At 44.6% G+C, this 24,900-nt stretch overlaps 1 protein-coding gene across 4 annotated transcripts in view; it reads right to left on the reverse strand.

Moving 5' to 3' along the window:
• Positions 1-24,900, reverse strand: part of LOC121090022 (sine oculis binding protein homolog) — a 119,049-nt gene that overhangs the window by 18,657 nt on the left and 75,492 nt on the right. For 2 of the 4 annotated variants that reach the window (XM_040597937.1, XM_040597938.1), the window contains exon 6: positions 1,538-1,609. The exons of the other annotated variants lie outside the window; for them this stretch is intronic. In XM_040597937.1, the coding sequence (XP_040453871.1) occupies positions 1,538-1,609 (72 nt within the window). The remainder of the gene's footprint in view (positions 1-1,537; positions 1,610-24,900) is intronic. 4 annotated transcript variants of the gene reach the window in all.

Raw genomic sequence — 24,900 nt, forward strand, 5'->3', positions numbered from 1 at the left:
TGAAGGCATAGCCAATTTTTTTTTAAAGTAAGGCTGCAGAACTAATTAAGCTGTGAAAGGTTTTCCCAGTTGCAAACCACTAGACACCAAAGTTTAAAAAATAGTCATTCTAGGCTTCAGAATCCATTACTTCAGAGAAATTATTGTGATTTCATTAACACATTAATTTTGCAACACCAACAGCTCTCACAGATGGTGAAGACATGATCTACAATTCAAATATGACTCTTGTTTGCACAAATGCCTTTCCTTCATATGGCATTTTAAACAAGAATTAATATGAGTAATCTTGCCATAGCTATAAACAGATAAACAGATGTCAGATTTTTCAGTGCCTTACTTTTCTGACAGAATTTTACACACACAAAAACCCCATTTTTGTCATTTACATTAGCTCTCAAAATACTCCACTGACAGAGATTTTTGGTGCTTTCTATCAGCATGTTGAGCCTATGACCATGTCAGAATACATCCTAGTATTGTTTGTTCTGCCTTTTCCAAATAGCCTGTATTAGCTTGTTTTGAAATGGCTATAGCCTTTGTACCAAAAAGAAAAAAGAAAAAAAGAAAAAAAGAAAAAAGAAAAGAAGAATATGATTGTGAAAAGACTGCATTAAAAGGATAATTAATTTTAATAACTATTGGCCATATAAACAATTCAAAACAACATATGTCGGGCATCTGATTACCCATCTCATTTAACTCTCAGCTTTCATTTAATGTAAACAGTGGTGACATTTTTGAGTTTTCAGTAATGTATCTTTTTTATATATATATATATATTCACACATACACATTATATGCTGTGGCTATTAGCCCATTTTTTTTAACTCTGCAACCTTTTGGTTATCCAGTCAGGTTGCTATTTGATTCCCTCTCTTGCCTCCCCGCCCCATTCACACACTCATGCACACACACTCCCTTTCGCTACCACAAAGTTTGTATCCCAGCATTTAAATCAACATAAATAATTATTTGAGAGGTAGTCACCCCTGAAATTTGGGAATGGAGGGCCCAGATTTTTAGCTTGGGCACACAGAAACAGCGTCATGTGAGATAAAGCAGAGTGAGTGCTGGTGCTGCTCAACGTGTGCAGCATTAGGGCAGGTGTATTTCCAGCACGATGCCCCATGCAAGGAAGAAAATTTCCTGGTGCATTTCAAATAAGTTCAGCCCTGCATTGAACACATGCTGATGATGTAACACCCTAAAAAACATGGACGAAAAGGCTGTCAAATGCACAAAAGGGCTGAGGTAAATGCCTCTGCTGCCACTGCGCATGCATCCCCCCCCTCCCCAGGCAAAGAGCGGATGGGTAGCGGGAGTGCACTGAGCAGGGCAAAGCAGGGGCACCCCCATTTCCAAGGGCTCCCGGGTTTTACCATCGGCTCTCCCTCTGCTCGCTGCAGGAAGGCTCAGCGACCATTGCAGACAGCACCAGAGCTGGGCAACCCCTCACCACAAATAGTGCAAACATGCAGCAGTGGGCACTGAACCATCCCGGGTATTTGGCACGGGTATGGGTTTTGCCACCCACCTGGCAAGTCAGCACAGGATCATCTGATGGAAACATCTTATAGTTGACCTCCTGAAATTTTCTGGCTTGCCACTGTTTTCCAAGCAGACAAAAGGGGAATTTGTGAGTCTACGCCACAAGTTAATAAGATACTATTCAACTCAGTAAAGCTGCTGAATTTACCTTAAAGTAATTTCTCATCGACAGCTCACTGCTTAGCCACAAAATGCTATGTATTTTGCATGCATGGAATCAGGATATGAACCACCGTGCTCCTGCTGCTGCTTGTAGGGCATGCTCTTGCCCCAAGGGCTGTGCAGAGAGGCCCGAGGTCTCCCCAGGTACCATATAAAAAAATAAATTATTTTTAAAACTTGCTTGTTTGTACACTATGCTTTGCAAGTAAGATTTGTTTACCAGTGCAAGAGCTGCACAAAGAGGTACCAGGAGCTGCCAGCTCGCTCCTGAGGCAGACTGGGGCAGGATAAAGCCCACCCTGGCCCATCACCCACAACACCAGTGTCTGTTTGCAGGGGAAAGATGAGGAGGAGACCAGCCCCAGAGGCGGCTGCTGTAAGGGATGGGGCAGGACTTCAGATGCAGCTGCTTCCCTGATTTAGTCCTGGATGGTGCAGCTGAGACTTGCCCTTCCTTCAGAGAAAAGGAGGCAAACCAACTGTAAGCCTGCCACCAAAGAAGCACCAAAGAAATACGAGAGAGCAAGCCCAGTCTCCTTTATCTCTCTACGAAGAGCCTCCTCAGTGACTTTAATTTAACAGACTGAAGAAAAATATAGCCCCCCAAAAAACTTGTAGCAACTTTTCTAATAATTTAATTTTATTAGTTATCAGTTGAAAAATTCTACGAAATACTTTACTGTTTTATTGCTCTATTGATTAGTTTATCTCAGGTGGGCTCCTATGTCACTCCTAGCTAAACAAATATTTTCTCTTCCTTGGTAAAATATTTAGAAATCCTGCCTAGAAATCCTCTACTGATTTCTCCTGTTTTCAATAATTCACTGAGGTACAAGAAACTCAGAATTCTGCCTGCCTCACTCACATATTGATCACACACCATTCTGTATATTTTATCACTAGATAAAATTAATTAAAGCTAGTGATTCTGTTCCTCTGAAATTCCTGGATGGACCAAATATCTAATAAATATCTCATTGATTGTAGGCAACATCTCAAAGTGTTGAAGTTAACATCAGTGAGAAATGTCAATCTACTACATCCATGTATTTCATTATTTCCTTTCTTTTTCTTTTTCTTTCTTTCTTTCTTTCTTTCTTTTTCTTTTCTTTCTTTCTGTCTTTCTCTCTTCCTACCTACCTACTTATATAAGCAATCACTCTATGCTGATTATTTAAGAAACAAGTATAAAGTGTGCATGTCATATGCAAGTAATACAACACCTTACAATACCATACTAAAAGGCAGAAAAACAGTCCCTACAATGAGGAGGAAATTACTGGAGAGGAAAAAACATCACTTAAGAACTAATGAATCAAGTCTGTCTTACAGGATTGATCATTTAAGATGAGGTCAATGAATTTATGATACAAATGGCTATATCACTAGAGGTAATAAAATGGAGCAATATCATTCATTTTACATCTAACTAATGATGTGCTCAGAGTAATTACAGACTTCTTCTAAAAGCCTACACTGATTAGTTCAGATGTGATAGGTGAAACATATATATCTTCCTGTTCAATAAAATAACATTTTCTTATCTGTAAAACACACAGCCAATGTCTTATTTTTTCAAGTACTTCCATTCCACACAGAACATCGTCGTTCTTCAGAGCCAGCTCAAAAGCTCTCTGTTCATTTATTCCTTTTGCTTCCCTTTTCCTGCCTCATCCTTTCCCTTCACCGTAAACCAAGAGGAGAGCTAAACCACTGCAGAGCGCTTCTTAATGCTGTGCATTGGATTTGGTAGTGCTTACACATGGGAGTAGCTCCCTGGGTTTCAGCAGGATTAGTCGTAAGAATTAATGCTGCAGGATCAGGTTCGGAGGTCCTGACCCAGCACCCATGGAAAACAATGAAGAGACTCCTCTTTAATGCAGTCAGTTGGCTTGGGGTCTGATGCTTAATGCCAGCCCCCGCTCACCCTGGAGTTGGTAGGAGCTTTGCCCCTGGACCTCACCAGGAGCAGAGGCACAGCTGGGGATCTTGGAAAGAATTGTGGCAGAAATACAGAGAAAGAAAATAAATGCCATGAGGCTGAGTTTCAGACATTTCCTAACAAACGTAGGCAAAGTAATCATTTTGTACTTTTCTACCCAAAAGGAGCTGGGACCAGTAGTGGTGTGACTGAAAAGGAGCACGAACACATCTGAAATAAAGGGTCAGACCTTGCAAGGTGCTAACAGATCCCCTATACGCCTCCATCTCCCTCAGAAAATACTCCTAGGGATGCTCTTGGGCAAGCACACTTCACACCACAAATGCCAGAACACAAACTCTGAATGACAGAGAGATCAGTAATAAGATAACTGCCTATCTCATTCAGCCGTAATGCAACAACCCTCAAGAAGATCCAATTTACCTAGCTGGGGCATGTCCAACGCAAAACAACAGAATGAACATTTCCTTCAGTACATTTAATGTATTTATATTTTAGTGGCGGGTTGCCAGTGTGCTACTTATAAGCTCAATGACCTGATATCATTTATCCGCTTTCCTGTGAAACATGCAACAGTCTACACCAGGAGACGAGTCAGAAGACACTGCATCAGCAGAAACATGACTCGTGCCCAATACAGGAACATCAAGGAAGCCAGGACCAAGGGATCCTGTAACACTCGGATTTCTCTAATACAACAAGGGGAAAAAAGCCATTCCTGTTGGCATCTGTGTCTTTATTTTGATAGAAATGTCCAAAGTGGGGTCCAGACATGGCCATGAGGCTGTCACATGGGCACAACACAGGCATCCTGCTGCACTTGAAAGGGCCACACTTGGGCTTTAGGCATAGGGTAATTCATACTTTATTCAATCGGCACAAAATTCATCCATTAGTGCAGTCCGCCACTAACCTCTGAACAATAATCTAGTATCAGGCACCACTTCGTTAAGAAACACATTTCCTAAAATCTGTTTGCAGAGGTGTTTACATCAGCCCAAGAGAAACCAGGAATGAGTAGTACGCAGACACCACCACTGTGATGAAAGAGAGCCTGTGCCTTGTACACAGTGCTTTGAACTAGTATCATCTCCCTGGTAAAGTTTGTGAGAGGACAGAAAGGGCAAAAATTCCATTTTCAGCTTCTCCAGAACCAAGGAGTGATTAACAAAGCTTCTCTCCTTGCTCAGGAGAATGCCATTGAGGGACATCTTGCACAAGGGAGGGCTGTATTGCATCCTGCGGATCGGGCTGTTATCAAAGGTGCTGAAACATGGGAATGAAGATTATCAAAACCTCACTTCCTGGCATAAAAACCTTGTATTCAACTTTGCTGAGTAGTTTCTACTGTCTTTTCCCACCGTGGTATCCAACTGCTATCTCTTCATATACGCTCAGGCATATGTTCTGGCTTCATGGACACCACTGCACATTTCCTGTGTCTCATTATGGCCCTTTCCTTTTAGCCCAGACTGGGTGCCCGGCCATTCCCTGCAGTTTTCAACCCTGCCAGCCACCCAGGATGTGCGAGGCATGGAGTCAGAGGCTCCCATCCCATCCCAAAAGTCACAAGATGAGAGGACAACCCCCCCTCCCACGGCACACACTCCTGCCTTGCCGCCAAGCAAAAACCCGACACGCCAGCCATATGTTTTTCAGCAAAGGCTCAAGTTTTTTGAAGCCTGCCAAACATTGGACACAGCAGCAATCTAGAAATTAGGAAGTGGCTTGAAACGCACATATGGAGGTTTCTAGTAAACAGCCAAATGAGTCATGACTAGTGCTCTTACACGCAGCTCAGTCAGATCCTTTGCAGATCACCCAGCAGCTGCCACAGCATGGACACCAAGGCACCTTGCCGCCCCAGCCCCCTAACAAGGCTGTGAAGCACTCCCAGCAGGACACCAGGGAAAAATTCAGTCCATCAGAAGGAAAGAAACCTAGATCCTGTGTCCTGAAGGACTATGTGCCTAACTATGCAAAGGAGCATGAAACCTCTCAGCTGTCTTCACTAGCTCCCCCAGCTTGTCGGGCAATGTGGCTACCTGCTCCCTTCCTTCTTTCCTCCATTTATCTACCACCAAGGTTTCTCTTCAGAGCAGGTCACCTAAAAAGCAATGGTAATTTCTAAACAAATCCCCTTGTAGATCCCATCTGTGGTGCTAAATCCTGCACACGACCCCGTCTCTGTGGTCCGTGTCATGATGAAGCACAGAGAAACTTCGGGGCAAGAACTGTACCTTGAGTGTTAATGTATTCAATGCTTGTGAGCACAAAGAAGCTGCAGCCCCTGTGGGGCTCTGGGTCAGACTGACCACCCCTGCAAACATCAGCTCAGAGGTCTGTACCGACTCTTCATCCCCTGCCCCACTCACCTCCTGAGGGTCCCCCTGCAGAACTGCCCCTGGGGAAGAAAAGCTCCTGCCAGGCTGGGAAGGATCTGCCCAGCTGTTAGCACACAAACATACGGTGATACGTTTGACGTAAAAATCGTTCCAAGGAACTGGCGTTCCCTTTTAGCATTTACTGACCCAGAAGAAGGATGAATATTAACAACTGCAAGGTAGGCACCCTGTCGTGCCAATTGGGAAGGTGATCAGGTGAAGATCTGCAGGGCACAGCCGTGCTCCACTCAGGTGCCGGGCTCAGAGTGAGGAAGAGGAGGGGAATATGTTCCACGCAGACATGATGGCAAATAATAGACTCCTTTGAGAGGTTAGTGATAATCAGATAATGGAATTGAAATTCATAATTTCAAGGCTTATTGCTAATCCTAATGCTGCTGTGCTTTTTTCCCAGCTGAGTTATCACAAGAGGTATTCAGCGCCAGCACCCTGTGCAAACAATGGAGTGGGTGCAGCCTCACCAGAAGCTGCACAAGCCCTCATTGCTCACCAAGGTATCCTACGTTTTCCTACCTGATCGTCCTCCAAAAAACCCACCCTGGACCTGCTCAGGCTTCCTTGATGGCAGAACTCAAAGAGTAGTGGTAAATGGAGTTGCATCCAGCTGGCAGCCGGTCACAAGTGATGTTCCCCAGGGCTCAGGATCAGGGCCAGTCCTGTTTAATAACTTTATCGACAATCTGGACAAGGGGACCAAGTGCACCCTCAGTAGGTTTGCAGACAGCACCGAGTTGGGTGGGATGTTGATCTGCTGAGGGCAGGCAGGCTCTGCAGAGGGAGCTGGGCAGGCTGGACCGATGGGCCCAGGCCAGTTGCATGAGGTTCAACCAGGCTCAGTGCCGGGTCCTGCCCTTGGGTCACACCAGCCCCACGCAGCGCTACAGGCTGGGGGAAGGGTGGCTGGGAAGTGCCCGGGGGAAAGGACCTGGGGGTGCTGGTCAGCAGCCAGCTGAACGTGAGCCAGCAGGGTGCCCAGGTGGCCAAGGAGGCCACCAGCATCCCGGCTTGTATCTGAGACAGCGTGGCCAGCAGGACGGGGGCAGTGACCGTCCCCCTGTACTGGGCACTGGTGAGGCTGCACCTCGAATCCTGTGTTCGGTTTTGGGCCCCTCGCTGCAGGAGGGACGTGGAGGTGCTGCAGCGTGTCCAGAGAAGGGCAACGGGGCTGGGGAAGGGTCTAGAGAGAAAGTCTTATGAGGAGCAGCTGAGAGAACTGGGGTTGTTTAGCCCGGAGAAGAAGACACTCAGGGGACACTTTATCGCTCTCTACAGCTACCTGAAAGGAGGTAGCAGGCAGGTAGGTGTTTGTCTCTTCTCTGAAGTAACAAGCAACAAGACAAAATGGCCTCAACCAGGGGAGGTTGAGATTGGCTAATAGGGAAAATTTCTTCACCGAAAGGGTGCCCAGGCATTGGAACTGGCTGCCCAGGGAGGTGGTGGAGTCACCATCCCTGATGTGTTTAAAAAACATGTAGATGTTGTGCTTAGGGATGTGGTTTAGTGATAGACTTGGCCATCCTGGGTAATGTTTAGTCTTAATTTCAAAGGTCTTGTCCAACCTAAATAATTCTATGATTCCTCCCAAGTGGGACTGGGTAGCCAGGGGCACAGCTGGTACATGAGCAGGGTACGCAGGGGCCTGTGTGTCCAGCACTGTAGCCACTGCATGCTAGCCCATGGGGCAGGGGGCTTTGGTCCCGGGGTCCCTGGCAGGGATATAGACTGTCCCCAAAGAGGGAGGGCAGTTCACAGCATCTACCTGCAAGACAACTGTAACCAAGTCCCTGCCTCAGCGGTTGTGACTGGGAATTAATGCTCTTTCACTACCAAATGTCAAACAATACTAATAACAGCATAATCCAAAGTGTGGCCTGAAGCAGTTATCCAGCCTCGATCGCTTTTTGATGTGCTTATTGCAAGACATTCAGCTTGTTTATTGTTGCAGGATTTTCCTGTCCAAGATGGCTCATGATAATTTTTTATAATGATTGTTCCATTTGAATGGACTGATTATTATAAAAAGTAAAAAAGAAAAATCATTCCAGCTGAAACCTGCTGCGAAGGAACCCTGAGGCAGGCTCTAACACACTGTGAATGTGGTTACAATATAGCTCGTAGCGATGCTAGGTGTGAAGGAAAACAGATTTTTACAATGTTTGGAGCTTTGTGCAAAAACAGTTGACAAAACAGAACACTGCAGTTGCCTGTAACTTAAAACTGTCCTGTGACAAGTTTCTCTCTGTTTAAAAGAGACCAAAGCTTGCCTGCTCACTTGCTTTTCCTTACCCTGATGTAACCCTCCTAAACTTCTTGTCTGCCCTTCCATAGTTTTCTAAGGAGTGAATACTGACTTTATGTCATTTAAATGCAAGACCCACTCTGCCTACATTTTTCACCCTAATTACATAAAAGTCTAAGCTACATGAAGCATAAGGAGAAAACAGAATTATTTGGTAATCAATGGCTAATGATAAATTTGATTTCTTTTTTTGAAGCACTGCAGTTTTCACCTGTGGGATTTAAAACATAGTCTTTTCAAAGCTCTTGCATTCCTTTGTGTTGGGGGGGCTTTCTAATTTTCCCAGCCAAAAGCAATGTACATAAGTTATGCTAATGCCCAGTGGACCTGGTTGGGTCTTGTTTCATCAGAGTCGCTACATATTTGATTTTGTATATGAACAGCTGAGCTCCGTGTTTTCAACTTCAGTCTGAGGCTTTGAAACCACAGGAGGAACTCTGGATCTGAAACCACTGGTGAAGCCCACAGTATGGTGGGCGAAACTTCAGGGAAAATGAATGTAGTGTGAGGTGGGCTTGCTAAGAGGGAAGTTGTCCTCCCCAGAAACCTTCCTAGCTGAAATAACACAGAGTGGGACAATAATAGCATTTAAACCTTAAAATCCTTCATGTGGGGGTTTTACACTTGTACCATACAAGAGCTGATTACAGAGCACATCTGTGCTGTTGTTTCAGTACTGGCTAAGGCCACTGGTCCAGCAGTGACAGAAGTCATAAATAAAATTATCATGATCCAGAAGATATGAGGGAAAGAGCAGGAGAGAGAGGTGGAGGGTTAAACATCCTCATCAGGTCTGACAACCTGTCTCATCAAGACGCACATTTCAGAAATACCTAAAGAACACCTAAGCCTGAATGGCCTTTCCAGGGATAACACAAGCCCTGAGAAACCTTGTTGCACTGCGAGTCCGTTGGCCTTTGACCATAACTATGTCATGCAAGAGACTGTGGGGCAGAGCAAACCCCAGCTCAAGCCATCGAGTCCCAAGCTCAACCCCTAAGCTCCCATCAAGCTTCAAGGTCATCAGACAGCTGCCTCAGATCTGCAAGCAGTAGCCCAACACCTGCATGGTGGTGTGCCCACACAAGGCCAACAGGCAGTTACTCTTCCAGACTTAACCTGGTCTGACAGGAGATCATTCAAGTGTGTCTGTAGCCTCCTTCTTGGTGAGCCTAATTAGAGGGTAGGGATCTGTGGAGTCAACTGAGTGTCTCCAGCATGCTCAAGTCCCTTAACTTGTGGGTGGCAGTGGGAGAAGCCAGCTTGGCAGACCAGTGGCACAGACATACTTGCTGGTCAGGCAAGTAGTTTGATTCGGGTTGTGTGGGCACTGGTCACCTTGATGTCTGACACTTGATTTGTGGGCCAAGACTTCCCATAGCGTGCATTCCCAAATTCCCCTGGTCCTGAAATGATCTAGGGGAAAACTGAGCAGCCAGAAGGAAGAACTACGTTGAGTAGGTGAAGCTGGCAGTCTCGGTTTTGCTTTAAGATCCTTCAGCTGTTAGTGCCACAGTGAGAGCTTCGCTTCCTCCTAAAGATGACATGAACGTACTTCCTCAAACTGCTGCCACTAAAGCTGTGCAAAGTACCAGCAGTGAGAAGCGTCGTAAACGCCTTGAGAACAGGACAGGAACTGTCGGCTTTGAATATTCAGGAAGGCAAAAGAAATAAATCAACGCTAGCAGCTGGAAAAACATTTGTGGAGCTTAGAAATACCTCCTCACAGCACCCAGGGCCTGCCGCCTTTTTGGGGCAGCAAGTGAATGTCACACTAGGAAATCCCCCTCCTTCCCCTCCTCCAGAGAGTGGAAATGCATTTCTTTCCTCAGGAGGATGTTTACCTTCATGTCCTTGGAGAACCTTCTGCACAGTTTACACTCCCACATGCTCAGCTACGGGAGGCAGCAGATCAGCTACCCCATCCCTGGGGTGCCCAAGCTGTGGGGTCCCCACACTGCCCAGGCTGGGAACCGCTGCTGGCCCCTCTTCAGGGGACAGACACCAGGGTCAGCATTGCTACCATGCCAGGAGCTCTTCACTCTTACACAGGGGCTGCAGAGACCCTGTTCCTTGCGAGAACAGGGACCGAACATGAGACAGAAGGATTCCTCTGCAGAGCAGCTGCCAACCAGAGCACTGAGGGAAGAGAGCCTGTATGTGCCGGGCTTTGCAGCGCTCCCTGCATCCAGCCCCAGTGATCAGGAGAAGAAAGGGAAACTGAGAGCAATCAACACTTTTAATGTTTCTGTCAAATTCTTTTGAGAATTATGGATGCTGTCGAGCACACGCAAACTTAAAGGTGAAAGAAGAAAGGGGCATGCCTCAAAGAGTATCTCGCTTACGGAGTGACCAAAATGTCTCCAAATGAGAAATCGTCACCCTTAACAATCGCATGCTACCAAGTCTGCAGATGACTTCAGAAGCCAGATGAAGATTTATATTCTCTAATTAATTCACTTTTTTATTCAGTATCTGAATAAACATATTCACCCTTTTTTTTTCTGAACAAAACTTTATTCTGGTCATATAGCAAAGTAACATTGTGAGATGGAAAATAACCCATGTGGCTCATCTGACTAGAATTTATATCTAGTAATATCTTATATGTTTTTTTTCTCCAATATATTTTCTTTTTAATATTCAAGAGAATATAAAAATACCAATAAAACCCCCTCCATTATGATTCCAGTGGCTCATAGGTTGTTTGACAGGACTGTAAATGTAATAATGAGGAGGTTTGAGGGGCAGGTTAATGTTTTTTGCTAACACATGATGCTTTTAGCCTAAGGCATTGCTGGAGGCCAATACCACTTCACCTGGACCAAAATCACCACTGAACAGCCATTAAATTACTCAGACTTAAATGTAATATTACTGGGTTTAGAGAATATTACTGTAATCCAGATTTGAAATATCATTAGTCTGTAGAATAGGAATGCAATCTGAAACCTTGAGAAATCTTTATTTACCTGTAATGAAGGGTTCTAAGTCCAATTCTTCCTATCAACTATGCCACTATTACAGTGGTGTAACCCTCACAGATTTGTGTGTTGTTTCTTCTGATTTATGCTTGTACAAGCAAGAAGGCTACAGAATAGAAGTCTCTAGGTGCTTTGGAATATATACACACACACACGGGTTTCTTCCACCTAACTATATAGGTCAGGGATCTTCAGCCTTTACTATTAAATGTTTATCATGCGACAATATTTAGAGGACAGGACCCATCATGCTATGTGCTCAAACATACGCACGGCCATAGTGTGGGCTGCAGCAGAACTGGCTGAGTCTCTCAGTCTACCTGAGGCAGACCCCCCGCACACATTTTCCCACCTTTCCCAAACATGTAAACACCTTGAGGGACTTCATCAGCTGCTTACTTGGAAAAATAATGTTGGGGAAAGATTGACTTGATTAGGGAAAGATTGAGTTGACCGTTAGTAAAAATGGATGAAAAAAACCCCCTAAAGTTTTCCAAGAGGAGTGTTGCTGGTTTTTAGTCTATAGAGCTTTGAAGGGAGTCAAAACTGTTCCAGATTTGAATGCGTGTGATTCACACTTTGAGAATTGCTGGTTTTGCTGCTGGTAATGGTACGCACCACCCTGTGTCCCAGAATACATTCAGTTTAAAGAGCAGCCCTCTCTCTGGAAACCACATTTGATTAGAACAACGCTGGGCCAGACCCAAAATCTGCTTGGATCAAGGAAAACTGTGTCACATCAGTTTCAGCCCAGGACCGAGACGTGTCACATCTCTTGCAGATTGGGCATGGAGAGTGGAATTCATTTTCCCATTTCCTCTGGAGTTGGGGGCTGGAGAAGATGAAGCCAAGAGAGAGAAATAGCTCTGCCACACACAGAGGAAGCATTCTGTGTCCTCTACTTTCTCTTGCTGTGAGCCACTGATCCTGGCTGAAACCCAGGCCCTGTTGGTACAGACCCAGCTCCCCTTCCCCCTTCTATTAGCACAAAAACACCAGTGGAGAGAGGCTTACTATGAGCAACTGTTAGGCTCACTCTTGGACACGCCCATATGGAGCAGGTAAGACTGAAACAAGGGCCAGAGAAAAGGAAAGATGGGGAACCCAACAGTCTGCACATCCTCCAAATAGTGAAGGAAGGGGAGGGGAGGGGAGGGGAGGAGGGGAGAGGAGACGAGAGGAGAGGAGAGGAGAGGAGAAAGCAGAAAAGGAAAAGCAGAAGAGAAGAAAGGGAAAAACAGAAGAGAAAAAAAGAAAAGAAAAAGCAAAACCAAAAAAAAAAAGAAAAAAATTACTCTGTCTCTGGTAGGTAGGCTTTACCACGACTACTATGGTCCCTAGCTATCTTAAACCACTGTTTTCTAGGTTTTTAGCCTTAAAAATAATAAATGAGGAGCTATAAAGGTCTGAAACTGCAGCCTAGAGCCAAACATATGGTGAACTAATGTGTGTGAAAACTTCCTTGTCTTCTTCTGCTAATGTCCCTCTTCTGTTACTAAGAAATTCCTGCTATGCAGCTGGGCATCCTCCGACAGTCTGTGAGGGTGGCAGGCAGCAATAACTTTACTTGTGACTGGTACCCAAGGGAGGGAGGACCTGCCCCTCACATATCCCACTGTCCACTATGATGCTTTTGTCAGGCCCAAAACATCTGCTGATTCTCAAGGAATGGAAAATGCATGTTCTTTTTGGTGTTTACATCTTCTTTCTAAGTAGGAAGTATGGATGTGGAAAAAATAAGTGCGAGCAGGTCTTTCCTATTCAAATGAAAAGGTCTTACTTATCCCTCTGTTTAGACAGTATTTAGCACTGGGGCGTACCTGACACCCAGCTATTTACATAAATCAAATCTATTCTTAGTAACCCTGGGATGAATCTGGGATAGCTCCACCGAAGCCAGTGTTGTTTTTTCAATTTGAACCACGTAAGTGAGAGCTGAATTTGGCACAAAGTATTAATTTCTCACCAAGGAGGGTACATTACAGCAGAAGGCATCAGACGCGCTATTTGGTAAAGAACACAATTACAGAGGACCTTTTAGTAATGCATTGTGTTACTGTAGATGGCACTCATTCCTTGCCTGTGCATATGATGCACACCGTGACTGCATAGATTTTATTATGTAAATGCATCACGGTAAACCCTTTCATACTTATAAGATCATGCAGATGATTTTCTCATTGCATGACATGCATAACAAAGCAGCTATGTGGAAGCTGCACACCAGGACAAAAGAAACCGACATATTTAAACCCTCACCCTGCAAGCATATTGCAAGCAACGTTCTCGAGTGCTATGCTCTTTAGAGTCCTCCTCAAAGAGGACTAAGCTTGTCTTGCTTTCTCCAGCCTTTTTGCTTCCCTAGGTCTTTTCACAAAACTCCTTCTGACTACAGGCTAGAGCGCCACTGGAAATATTCCCCATTGAACCAGCTGAGATCTGGCTGGCAATGAAGACAAGTAGCCATTGCGTACAAAGACTCCTATCTGTATTTGTTCAATGCAACTGAAGTGTTTGATTTTCTTTTAAGAGCTTTTCTTTAGATTTATTTTAACACCCATCCCGGGTCAAGTGCTCCTCAACCAGTGACTTTCAGCAGTAAAAGAAGGAAGGTCATGTAGCTTGGATGCTGAGACGGGACTTGCCGGATTGGCATTAGTCATTCCCTGCAAACACAAAATTCCTGAGTAACTTCGGAGAAGGGGAAGAGTAGTCAGTGAAACAATCCAGTCAGCTCAGTATTAGCTATGTACTTTAATTGCCCAGCTCAGGTCTGCGGACAGAGTCAGACATCTCAGGAGGGTGGATCACAGCAGGAACCTAACTAAAGCTCTGAACTGGTCCCAGCCGAACTCTCTGCATCCATTGCAGAGGGAGCGAAGGGAGGGTAAAGCTCAGGCAGGTCTCTAAAACTGGGAGGCTTGCATGTTCTTTATTTTCAGTCTATATCTTTGATCCTCCTTTTAAAACGGGGAGGAGGCTTCCCCCTACCTGAGTAGCCCACTCGGAGCAGAAGTTTTTTGAAATGGGAATCAGGTTGTCCTACATGTGTGCACAACATCCAGTACAATCAGCCACATACAGCGGGTGCCTTGAACCACCACCATCAAATGACCAAAGTGCACCATTACTACGGGGTTCCTTCCACTCTGTGGGATCAGGAATCACAAGGGGCTTTGCCCAAGCCCTGACCTTAGGATTTGGTCCTCTGTGGCGAGATACAGACATGCACACACTTGTGCGCTTGTACACATCTTGTTGCATGAAATGTTACATGGAATGGCTTATTGCAGGATGCAATATAGTAATGTGGGAAAGGAAGATGAAGTATAGCATATTTACTAGTAGACATGACTGACAATATTGACTGTTCTTCACATCTATCAGGCACATTTATCACCCTGTGATATCGAGGGGAGATGACTGGGAGGTGGGGACATGCCAGTTGACCTCAGGCACTTGTCCAAGCACAACGAGAGATGTGAAGTATGCGCAAGGGTTGAAATTCCATTACAGGTTTTAAATAATTAAACACTACATGTTTGGAAGCTCATTCCTTCCTATTACTTTTTAAATAATTAATCTGTATTTACATCTATTGAACTTCATGGAGCTATACACATAACAAATTTGAGTCGAGTCGCAGAAGAGAGATTTTTCCCGTCTGACAGCATTACAAATGTTTTTTGTTGTATACAGTAACTTCAGCCATTAGGGATCAGTCAAAAACCAAATCCAAGCTAGATGCTGTACATCACAGGCACATGTGTAAGGGGTTTTCTATCAAATTATTCACAAGTAATCAAAACACTAAGAGAAACTGTAAATCCCCAGAGGAAAAAAATGTGCTTCTAACATCTTAGAATAGTAAAAAGTAATTCAAATTGGAAAAGAGTAAACCAAAAAACTGCATGTTTCGTTCCTGTTGAACATATTCATTATGTTCAAGCTAATGCTGTCGGTACCATCTAATCCATAGTACGGTTTGATTAAAAGAACCCACAAATTCCTGCATTTCTGCAGTTGAAAATACTAATCTCAAAGCCTAGAATAACAGATGTAATGGAGTAACAGAATCTAGAACAGCAGAAAAAATAATCTTTATCTAGAGTACTTATCTTCCTACTATACGTTATTTCCCTCAATTTGCTTCTGGTTCAAGCTGAACAAGCTGTGAAACACCCAGCAGGTTTTACCTAACTGGAACTACACATGATGCACCAAAGCAAACAGCCAACACTGTTCAAATCTTCAAAACAATAAAGCCCTGAAACGGGCTCTTGAAACCACAGCTCTGCCCTGGGAAATGAATTTGTAGCAATGGCATCAGGATTACATATTTATTGTACATGTGATTTCCAGCTCAAGTTAGCTTCTATTTACAAGTAAGCAAATAAATATGCATTCACTTATGCAATTCTAGCTGGCATCTCTACAAATTCAGTCCAAGAGTCCAACTAAGTTATTTCCTTTTCAAACAGCATTACTACTAATAGAAATGCTGCTGGCTGAACAGTTCCTTCAATTATAATAAGTGGAGCAAAGCTGCCTTCAAACTGAGATCTCAGTTACACCTGCACAGTTATTCTGAAAGTTAATTAGATTGCACAGGGGTAAATATGGACTTAATGTGCTCTTCAGAGGCCTCGTAATGGCAGAAGATGCATTAGGGAGAGAAGAAAGAAACCAACTTGACTTTTAAATCCCAGGCTGGCTTTGCAAGGGAAGGGAGCAAAACCATCTGTACCTGTAGGTGAAGCAGTCATGTGTTAGAGATCATGGAAAGCCAGTGTCACTTTGCAGGGAATAGGTTTGCTTAAAAAACATATTGCAACATTTTTATTATGCAGTTGTTATTAAAAAAACCCCACCACCACCAAATCAAGGGCAGGTATTGGATCCAATAATGACAATTCTCCTGTTTGCTCCTTTGACCCATGCAGCTCTAATTTAGAGTCCTGAGGACAGAAGCTGTGCATTTCTGAACAGCAGAAGACAAACAGGGCTGCAGAAGAAGGGACCACGAGGTCAGGTTTCAGTGAAAGCCAGGCTTGCATGCCAGGCACGGAGATCAAGGACCGACTAACTCAAAGCACAGGAAGAATCAGCGCTTCAGATGTCAGCTGTTTCAAGGATTACAGGTCCTCCTGTTCCTGGTGTCAAGGTAATAATCAGAGCTGCGGACACACGAGGCTTCTCGCAGCGATAGCCGAACGTGCAGCCCTCGATTTGGATTCAGTTTGGGGGATTTTGTTTCCTTTTTAGACAAAGCCAACAGTGCCAAGTATTCATATTTCCAGGCTGTTTTAAGGATCAAAACCCATCTTAATAAAAAGACGAGCAAAATTCTAAGCAAAGAATTATATGGGAGCTTCACATATAGTAGGTGGAGAGGCAGGATTCTGTGACTTTTTATCAGAGATACTCGTTTAGAGATTGATGCTAATGACAGATCCTTAAAAATGTCATGTCTACCCCCCATCCCCCCCACCCCCCCCACCTTCCAGTATTCATGTTTTCACATAAATCCTGATTTTGGCATATTACTTTATTGTGGAGACATGTTCTGTGTACTGGATGGCTTATGCAAATTAACCAAATGTCCTATAAATTAGTCTCGAAATGCCTTGGATAATGAGCTGCTTGCATGGTGAGCAGTGCACTATTCAAAGAAGACTCTTTAGAGGTTGGTAGAGTAGGAGAGCATTATAAATGTGTCCAGGCAGGATGCTCCACCAGCACTCTGTTCCTCACCCCGAAATGTAAGGCTGACTGGCTAGAATTGAAAAATGCAACGCTAGGAGATACCTAAAAATTGAAAGCCCCAGTAATTATCTGGTAGGCAATATGCCCCTAGTTACTGAAGCCCAAGCCTGCAGATCTTCTTAGCTGACTTGGCCAACACATTTAAACTGTCTGCAGGCTGAGTTTTCTTCCCTGCATAATGTGGATTTTCACTGAAGGCCTTTTGACATATGTTATGTATGTGAATGGTATTGCCTGCACTGCTTTCTTTTGGAGATGTGTACCCCACTACCAAAAGTCATACCTCCCTTGTGTTCCTTACCCAAGATGGAGAGAATGCTTCAAAACAACATTCCCAGCTGTATTTTAAAAACAAATGTTTTATGTCAGTTACCGCTTTCTTGTGAAGTGTAGATTTAAGAGCAAGCTTTATGTACAAAGAGCTATTTCTTTGCTCCTGACTCAGGCAGTGCTGTCTAAGGCATGTGAGGTAAATGATAATAAATCAGGCGACAAATCAAAAATACACCACTTGCTTTTGGTGTGTGCTTAATTGGCATTCCACCTCTAATAATTACATCCATATTGAATTTGTGTGTGGGCACCTTCATTTGCAACATCACAATAATTAAATGACATTAGTGTTCAGAAGCAGGTATGTGAGAAAGTGCTATTAACATTACTTGGCAACAATGACAGCCTTAAGGATGCCTTTACCTTGCATTTCTTTATTTCTTTATTGTCACAGAACTAAAGTGGGAAGGGTGAGGAAAAGAGCATGGACCACGGGGATGAAAACCAGAGCTGGGTTTTACAAATGGAGCAATTGCCTTGCCTCCCTCCCTCTCCTTCTGGTACTTCCAAGGCCCCACATTTTCTGCGAACAACCCTGTGAAGCAAGCCCTCAAAGGAAGCCATTTTATCCCTTTGTCCTGCAGTCACCACGGTGTACTCCTGAGCACCCTGCCTTGGAAACGTCTCTGTTCGCTATTCACAGATAGCATAGGAAGCTCCTCAAAGCACACAAGACTGCTATGCAAACGGCAATAAAGCTGACTCTCCGCTGTCAGTGTTATAGGATATGGCGAGTGGCTGGGCCAGCCGCTTGGAGCACAAGCTTTGTGCTGACCATGGCTAACTCTGATTTGGTAGCGTTTTATCCCAGCTGACAATTGTGCAGACAAAAGGGATGAGGTAAAGGCAATGCAAGCAGGAAGAATTCATCGTCACAATTCCACATGAGCTTCAGAAGTGCAATTATGCCCATTTTATGAATGGGGAGCAGAGACAAAGAGAGATAAAGTAACTTGGCCAGGGTCAGGGGGAATATCTGTAACAGGGCGGAGGAACGAACAGATGCCTCATTAAGGACTAGTCTAATACCAGGCATCAAGGCATTCTTCCTTGCAAGAAATTCAGGGCTTGCGTTCAGAGTCACAAGACACCCAGTTTGGTCATACTGAGAAATCAAACTGTGAGCAGCGGCAGGTAACTGGCAGGTTTGTAGGTGGCAAAAATCATATTTAGTAACATCTGGGACTTACAACATTCAGGGAAGGGGACTTTCTACAGCTAACAGCACCGAGGAGCCAAAGACTACAGGAACATTGAAAACAAGTGGGGGTATAAAAAACTAAGTGATTTACCATGGACCTGGGGAAGAAGATAGTTAAACTGAAAGAAAGAAAAGATAGTAGTGGAGGAAGAGATATTCGGAAGGGGAAGAAAGACCTAAGGAAAAAGTTGCAAGGAGCAGAAAATCAAAAACAAATGACAAAAATAAAATGCAGGAATAGCAGATATACTTAGGTGAAAACAGCTCAGCTGGAGTGCCACAGGGACGATCCCTGCCTTACTGCAGCTTTTGATAAACGTGCACCAGCTTGCATGAATCTTGGATGGAGGACCGTGTTTGTGCTGGGGACAGTCACAAGAGGAGCAGCCCGAGGAGACAGGTCCCAGTGCAAGGGTACTGAGGCAGGTAAGGTGCAGCAGCCGTGCCCCCACTGTGCACTCCACTTGCTGCCTGCTCAGCGTCTGCAGCAAGTGTAATGTTAGCAGCAGCTGTTTCAATAATGTTTTAAACCTTCCTGCCCTCCTTTTCAGAGCTCCAACATGTAGATTCAAATCCCTGGACATTCACAAGCAATTATTTTCTAATGATGCTAGAAGCAAAGCTTCCAGTCCTGCAGCTTCAAAAAACCCTGCCCAGCCATGCTCTGCTGTTGACCTTTTCAAGACCCAAGTATATATGAGATTCCTAAATAAGATAATTGGCCAAGTATAATGCTGGTGGTGTAAGCTGGAGGCTTTTTACCAGTGGTGACATAGGCCCCCTCTAAGCAGGAGAGAAACTGCAGGAACTCCATCCTTGCTGGTTTGCCCCCTGCATTCAAAAGCCTCTCTGAAGCTCGCTCCTCTCCTGATTTTGTGTGATTTTATTCATGTACATCCCAGTGTTAGGTTTCACAGTGGATGTGCTTAGCTGTACAAACTGTGCCAAGTGAGCTTACCGGAATGGCAATGTTGTGCAGGAGATGGTACGCTTTTGCAAAGGCGGTCCCAAGTTCCTATTTCCCACTGTTGCACAAGAACAGCCTATCATGCCATCTAAGATATAAATGTTTTGTGGCCTTGCAGATAAGCTAGATAGACAGCCTATCCATCATCATGACTCTGCATCACCACCACAGTGAAGGGATAAGGAGCGAAAGCTGATGGCTTCTGCACAACAAACAAACAAGCACAGAGACAGTGTTTGCTCATTTCAATGTGCAAAGCTGACTTGTTTAAATATGAATATGTTGCTTATAGCCAAATTTTAGTGACAGCAGCCCTGTGGCATCTATCACTGTTTGTACTTTTGCTAAAAATAGTTGCATTGTCTCTGGATTTTTTCAGATGCCACATCTGCAGGTAGTCTTGCTCCCTTGACCTCATCTCTACCATTACCATTTCTTCCACCCTCCAGGGTATATCGTGCTCAGGAAGATGCTCCCCACGCAAGGTTCATGTGATGTAACAAACACCTGGAACCACTTCCCTGTCCACACCAAAAGTCTGTGTGTGCCCTTTTCTCCCTCTTCTCCTCTCACTTGCTCTCTATCACACTGACAGGCAGGGGTGCCAGGCACAGCTTTGAAATGCCCCCAGTGCCTTCACTCAAGAGTGAGGTTGGCTAAAAGGGAGCATATACTGGTGAGACTGCAGAGTGGTTTCTCTCAGACCAGATCACGATACTCACTGCTTTTCCATTTACAGAAAAGTGAGCTATTTTTTCTTCCCACACCCCAGCCTACAGCATGTTACAGATACGCTTTAGAATCGAAGCATTGGTTGGAGGAACTAATAGATCTTTTCCATCTCCAGGTTTTCACTGTATATATATATATATATATATATATATATATATATATTTATATATTCAGATGAAGCATCTGTCTCAAATTCAGGGTGACCTGCCTTGAGTCAGGCTCCTCCCAGAGCTCACCCAGGCACTGTGTTTACAGCTATGAGAAGGAGCAAATCCCACCCAGGAAACAAGCAGCAGTGAGAAAACACACATCATGAAATCTAAACACTTCTGGTTCCCTCCAAGTACTGCAATCCAGGCACTCTCCAAATGCCTCTTCTACGACACAGCTACGTAGAGTTCCTGGGGGATCAACACGGTCCAAGCTATTTTGGATTTGCCCTCTTTGCAGCTTTCTAACCCTGCAAACACTGAGAGGTCCCCAGCCCACAGCAGCTCGTACCTCCAGCATGAGTACCCGCATTCATCCGGATGGATTTTGGTGCAGGACCAGGGGTTTGCATACCAAGGATGCGGCACCTCCACGACACTCCTGCTGTGGCAGTGCACCATGGTACCGATGTGCTGCCACTCCGCCACTTAAAAAGGTGCTCTGAAAGTAAAACGCAGATTCTCCATGCCATGCAAGATTTTGCAAGCTCAGCACCTAGGAACCTGCAGCCGGCCAACAGAGACCACGAACTGCAGCGCCCATCAGCCCACAAATGTTCAAAAAGGCATTTTGTCTCCTGCACACGGTGCACCTGCGCTAGTGACAATCCTCAGCATTTTACAGCAGAGCTATTTGCCCCGCTGTGTTAATCAGACTTGCTTTCAGCAGGTTTTTCTAAAAGCACTGGGGGAGGTGGGGGGTGGGGGGTGGAAACTGGGCCAAACTCGTCTACATCATGGCTCCTCCCAGCACTCACACTGACTCAGCTGAGCTGGAGGCAAACAGCGGTGGGATTATAGTAAATTCGACGGAGGCAAGCACGGACTGCTTTCCAAGTACGGGAGCAAAAGACTGCAGCTCACCCACGCAGCCGCTGCGGTCTGCTCAGCCCCCACCTCCTGGCTGAGCGCAGATGCGGCCACAGAGGGACAGCAGCTCAGGGACACCCAAAGGGACACATCTCACCAGGGCAGCTTTGGAGAGAAAAAAACACCACTTCTGTCATTGCAGCTGTGTGGTGACTTAGGGCAGTTGAGATTTCAGTGAGGTCCCCACAGAAGGAGTTTGATAACCAATGCAGACAAATATCTCCATTTCTGCGAGGAGTATGTCAGCAGCCAGGCCCTCTGGCTATTTCCCTTCACCGACTGCAGTGACCTCAAGCTAATCTCATTTGAACTTTGGACAGCCTGAGCTCATCCAGGCCTCACTGCCGGGGAGGCTTTCAGCCCTAGTTTGTGCCGGAAGAAAAAGGGACCTAAAACCAGGCTGCTGGACTGTGCAAGGGCATCAACTATAACCCCTCACTAAATGAACATGGCATGGTAAGGACGACAGCACAGAGCCCTGTGGCCGTACACCGAGCACACTCGCTGTGGAGAAAAGCACTTGCTCAACACAGCCCTGTGCAGTCTCTCAGAAAGGGAGGCACAGGGTATGCACAAGATAAGGCCGAATACATTTTCCAGGCTCTGCGCAACCCCTGTGCCTGTAAGGGACTGTGTGCTCCTGCCAAGGATGCTGTTCCTCCCTGGGCACGTGCTCTGGCATGGGCATCATGCGCTGCAGGTGTGTGCACACCTGGCAGTCTAACCTGCGTGCTTTTCCCAGGGCACTCTGTGCTTCCGATTTAAAGAAGAGACTGGATTGTGAAGGATTTGGTGATTTACATGAGGTATGGTCCCGGAGTTTTATTAAATCAAAGTAAAATAACTAATAAGAGAAGCATTTACCATTTCTCTCTACTGAGCTAATCTCTTAGCTCTTTGTTATTTTAGTTTCCAGCATCCTTCAGCCCTTATGACTCGGTGCCGGGCCAGCTGTAACACAATACACCAGCACAATGTCCCAGTGCTGCCTCCTGGCATTACAGAAACTGGTGTTTGGGACAGATTCTTATCCTTCGCACCACTCCAGCAGCAGAAAGGGGCCACGGGACTACATTATGTGCACATCACCTTTTGAGACTTCTGTTGTCAGAGTGACGTAAAGACACCCCTGGCTCAAGCCAGAATCTGGCTCTTCACTTAATGTGTTTAACAAATCAAGCTACTGTTTGAATCCCAAAGGCACAGAGAGGGTCAGTAACCACATGAGCACCAAGTGCTTCTTCCCTGGGCAGTCAGGAATCCACGCTGTCAGAAAGTGGAAATGTATCAGGTGTGTTAGTTTCCTAACCACAAAAAAATCTCTCACAAAATGACTGTTTCCCATCTTGGCTAAGGAGATATTAATTTCAGTGGCATGTGCAGTAATATTCATTCAGGACTGGCCACTGGTGGTCAATTATTCCTCTGCCTGTCTAGAAGAAGCATGTTTATTCCTCATAATAAAAAGTATTAGTACAATACAGAGTTTATTGCTCAATTAGGAAAGTGACATGCAGAGTTACAGCCTCTTGCAGAGAATACAGCTAGAAATGAATTTTTGCAGCAAGAAACGAATTTTTGCATGAATTAAATACCACCCTCCCCCCATCAGATACACAAAACCAACACAACTTAAGAGCTAGCTGACAGGTATTTTAGGCCCGATATTTAACGAGCCTGTAAAACTGAGTATTGTATTGTATATTAAAACTCTAGACTATTATTGTGTTCCTTTCTCTGCTTAAAACATTTTTAATTGATTGTTCAGGCACTGATTTCTAAAAAAGAAAAAAAAAAAAAAGCACAGGATTGATTTTTGGTCCCGAGCATAAACAAATCTGTGCATTGAGCAGAATTTGAGAACACTGTATACAAGCACAGCTTGATCACTTTGTGAGATCCACACTCACTGCTCTGCTTGCTTCAGTTATTATGCATTGCCTGGGCAGTCAAATTGTTTTTGAATACCTGAAATTAAACCCTGGAACCTGTTTTCTGTCTTAGATTCTAATTCGTAATAAATGAACTTCTGTGCAAATATCAAGGATGCTGTTGTTTGCTATTTGGAGTATAACACAACATTAAATAATAGACACCACTTTGCACTTCTAACATTTTAATCTCAATCTCCAATTGCATGCAAAGGCAATTAAGTAACAGCATCCCCATTTCAAAGCTGGAGACCTGACATCTAAACACAAAATTAGGAGACACCTAAATTCAAGCATACAAGCAGTCCCTCTGCTTGAATTGAATGGCTCTACATGCAAGCTTGAAGTTAGACACATGGAGAAATACGCAGTTCAACTGATGGCTGTAGCTATCAAAAATGTAGGTGTCATATGGAAAGTTATTTATCTAGTTAATGAATAGATACAGGCACATCTAAAGGTGGTTTAACCAATCCTAAATAAGCACCAAATTATTTTGAGTAAATCACACTCTAGAGGTGCTTGCCTTCCTCCATTAACTATGGGACCTAGAGATGTCCAGCCCAGATGTCAAATACCGAGATGCTACAGCTGGGTATATGAACGGAACTGTGTCCTAAACCAAAGGGTACTGTGGAAATGGGAAGAAACATGGCACAGGTGAAAACTAGAGTGAAATGTGGATCCAGCTGAAGCTCGGACTGAAACATCCATTGCCTCACTGTGAGTGCAACATTTGACCACCTGAATGTCACTGGAGTGTTATCCTGTGGCATATCAAGCACAAGGAGACATGCGTGGTCCTTAAAAAGTGAAGTGACCTCCAGCATAATGAAGGCTTCACTGAAATTGATGCTAGTGTGGTGCAAGGCGTACAGCATGGAAATAATTCATGTTACTATGAGCAAAACGGACCCTGCTTGTAAAGAATAGCTGCGCTCAAGATGTTGCTGCATGTTGATCTGCACGTACACCCACCTGAAAGACTCCTGTCTGCAAATGAAAGCATGAACAAGAAAACTCGGGTAAGGAAACAGACACTTCTTCCCAGAGAGAGAAACAACAGCACATCGATATCAGACTCTGCAAGACAACATTTATAAAGATGTTGACAGATATCATCCCCTGTTTAACTTATGGAGCCATCAAAAGCTCACTTCCATGGAGCATTTTTGGACCCTTTAGTTGACTAAATCACCAATTTAGAATCTGTCAGACTTCATTATGCAGATCAAGAGTCTCTCCTTGGTTTCATTTGCTATGCATTAATAAGAAAGCATTGGTGACTGCAGCCTCTCGCACAACCAAAGCCTTTCTGCCATTACATAGTAAATTTTGTTCTTTCTAGTGTTCAAAAAAAAACCCTCAACATAACAGCAACACGGCTTAGTTGCTATGCGAAGCCTTAGAGCCACTGCATAGGGATCAGTTCCAGACTTTGGTTTGATTCGAACCAAGCCAAGCAATTCAAGCCTGGATGTGATCTTGTGAGGTCTTCCTGCTTGTCTGCTTCTCTCACCTGCAGGTGAAGTGTGTGCTCGGGCCAGA

The sequence above is a fragment of the Falco naumanni genome, chromosome 6 (assembly GCF_017639655.2).
Source record: "Falco naumanni isolate bFalNau1 chromosome 6, bFalNau1.pat, whole genome shotgun sequence".
Taxonomy (NCBI): domain Eukaryota; kingdom Metazoa; phylum Chordata; class Aves; order Falconiformes; family Falconidae; genus Falco; species Falco naumanni.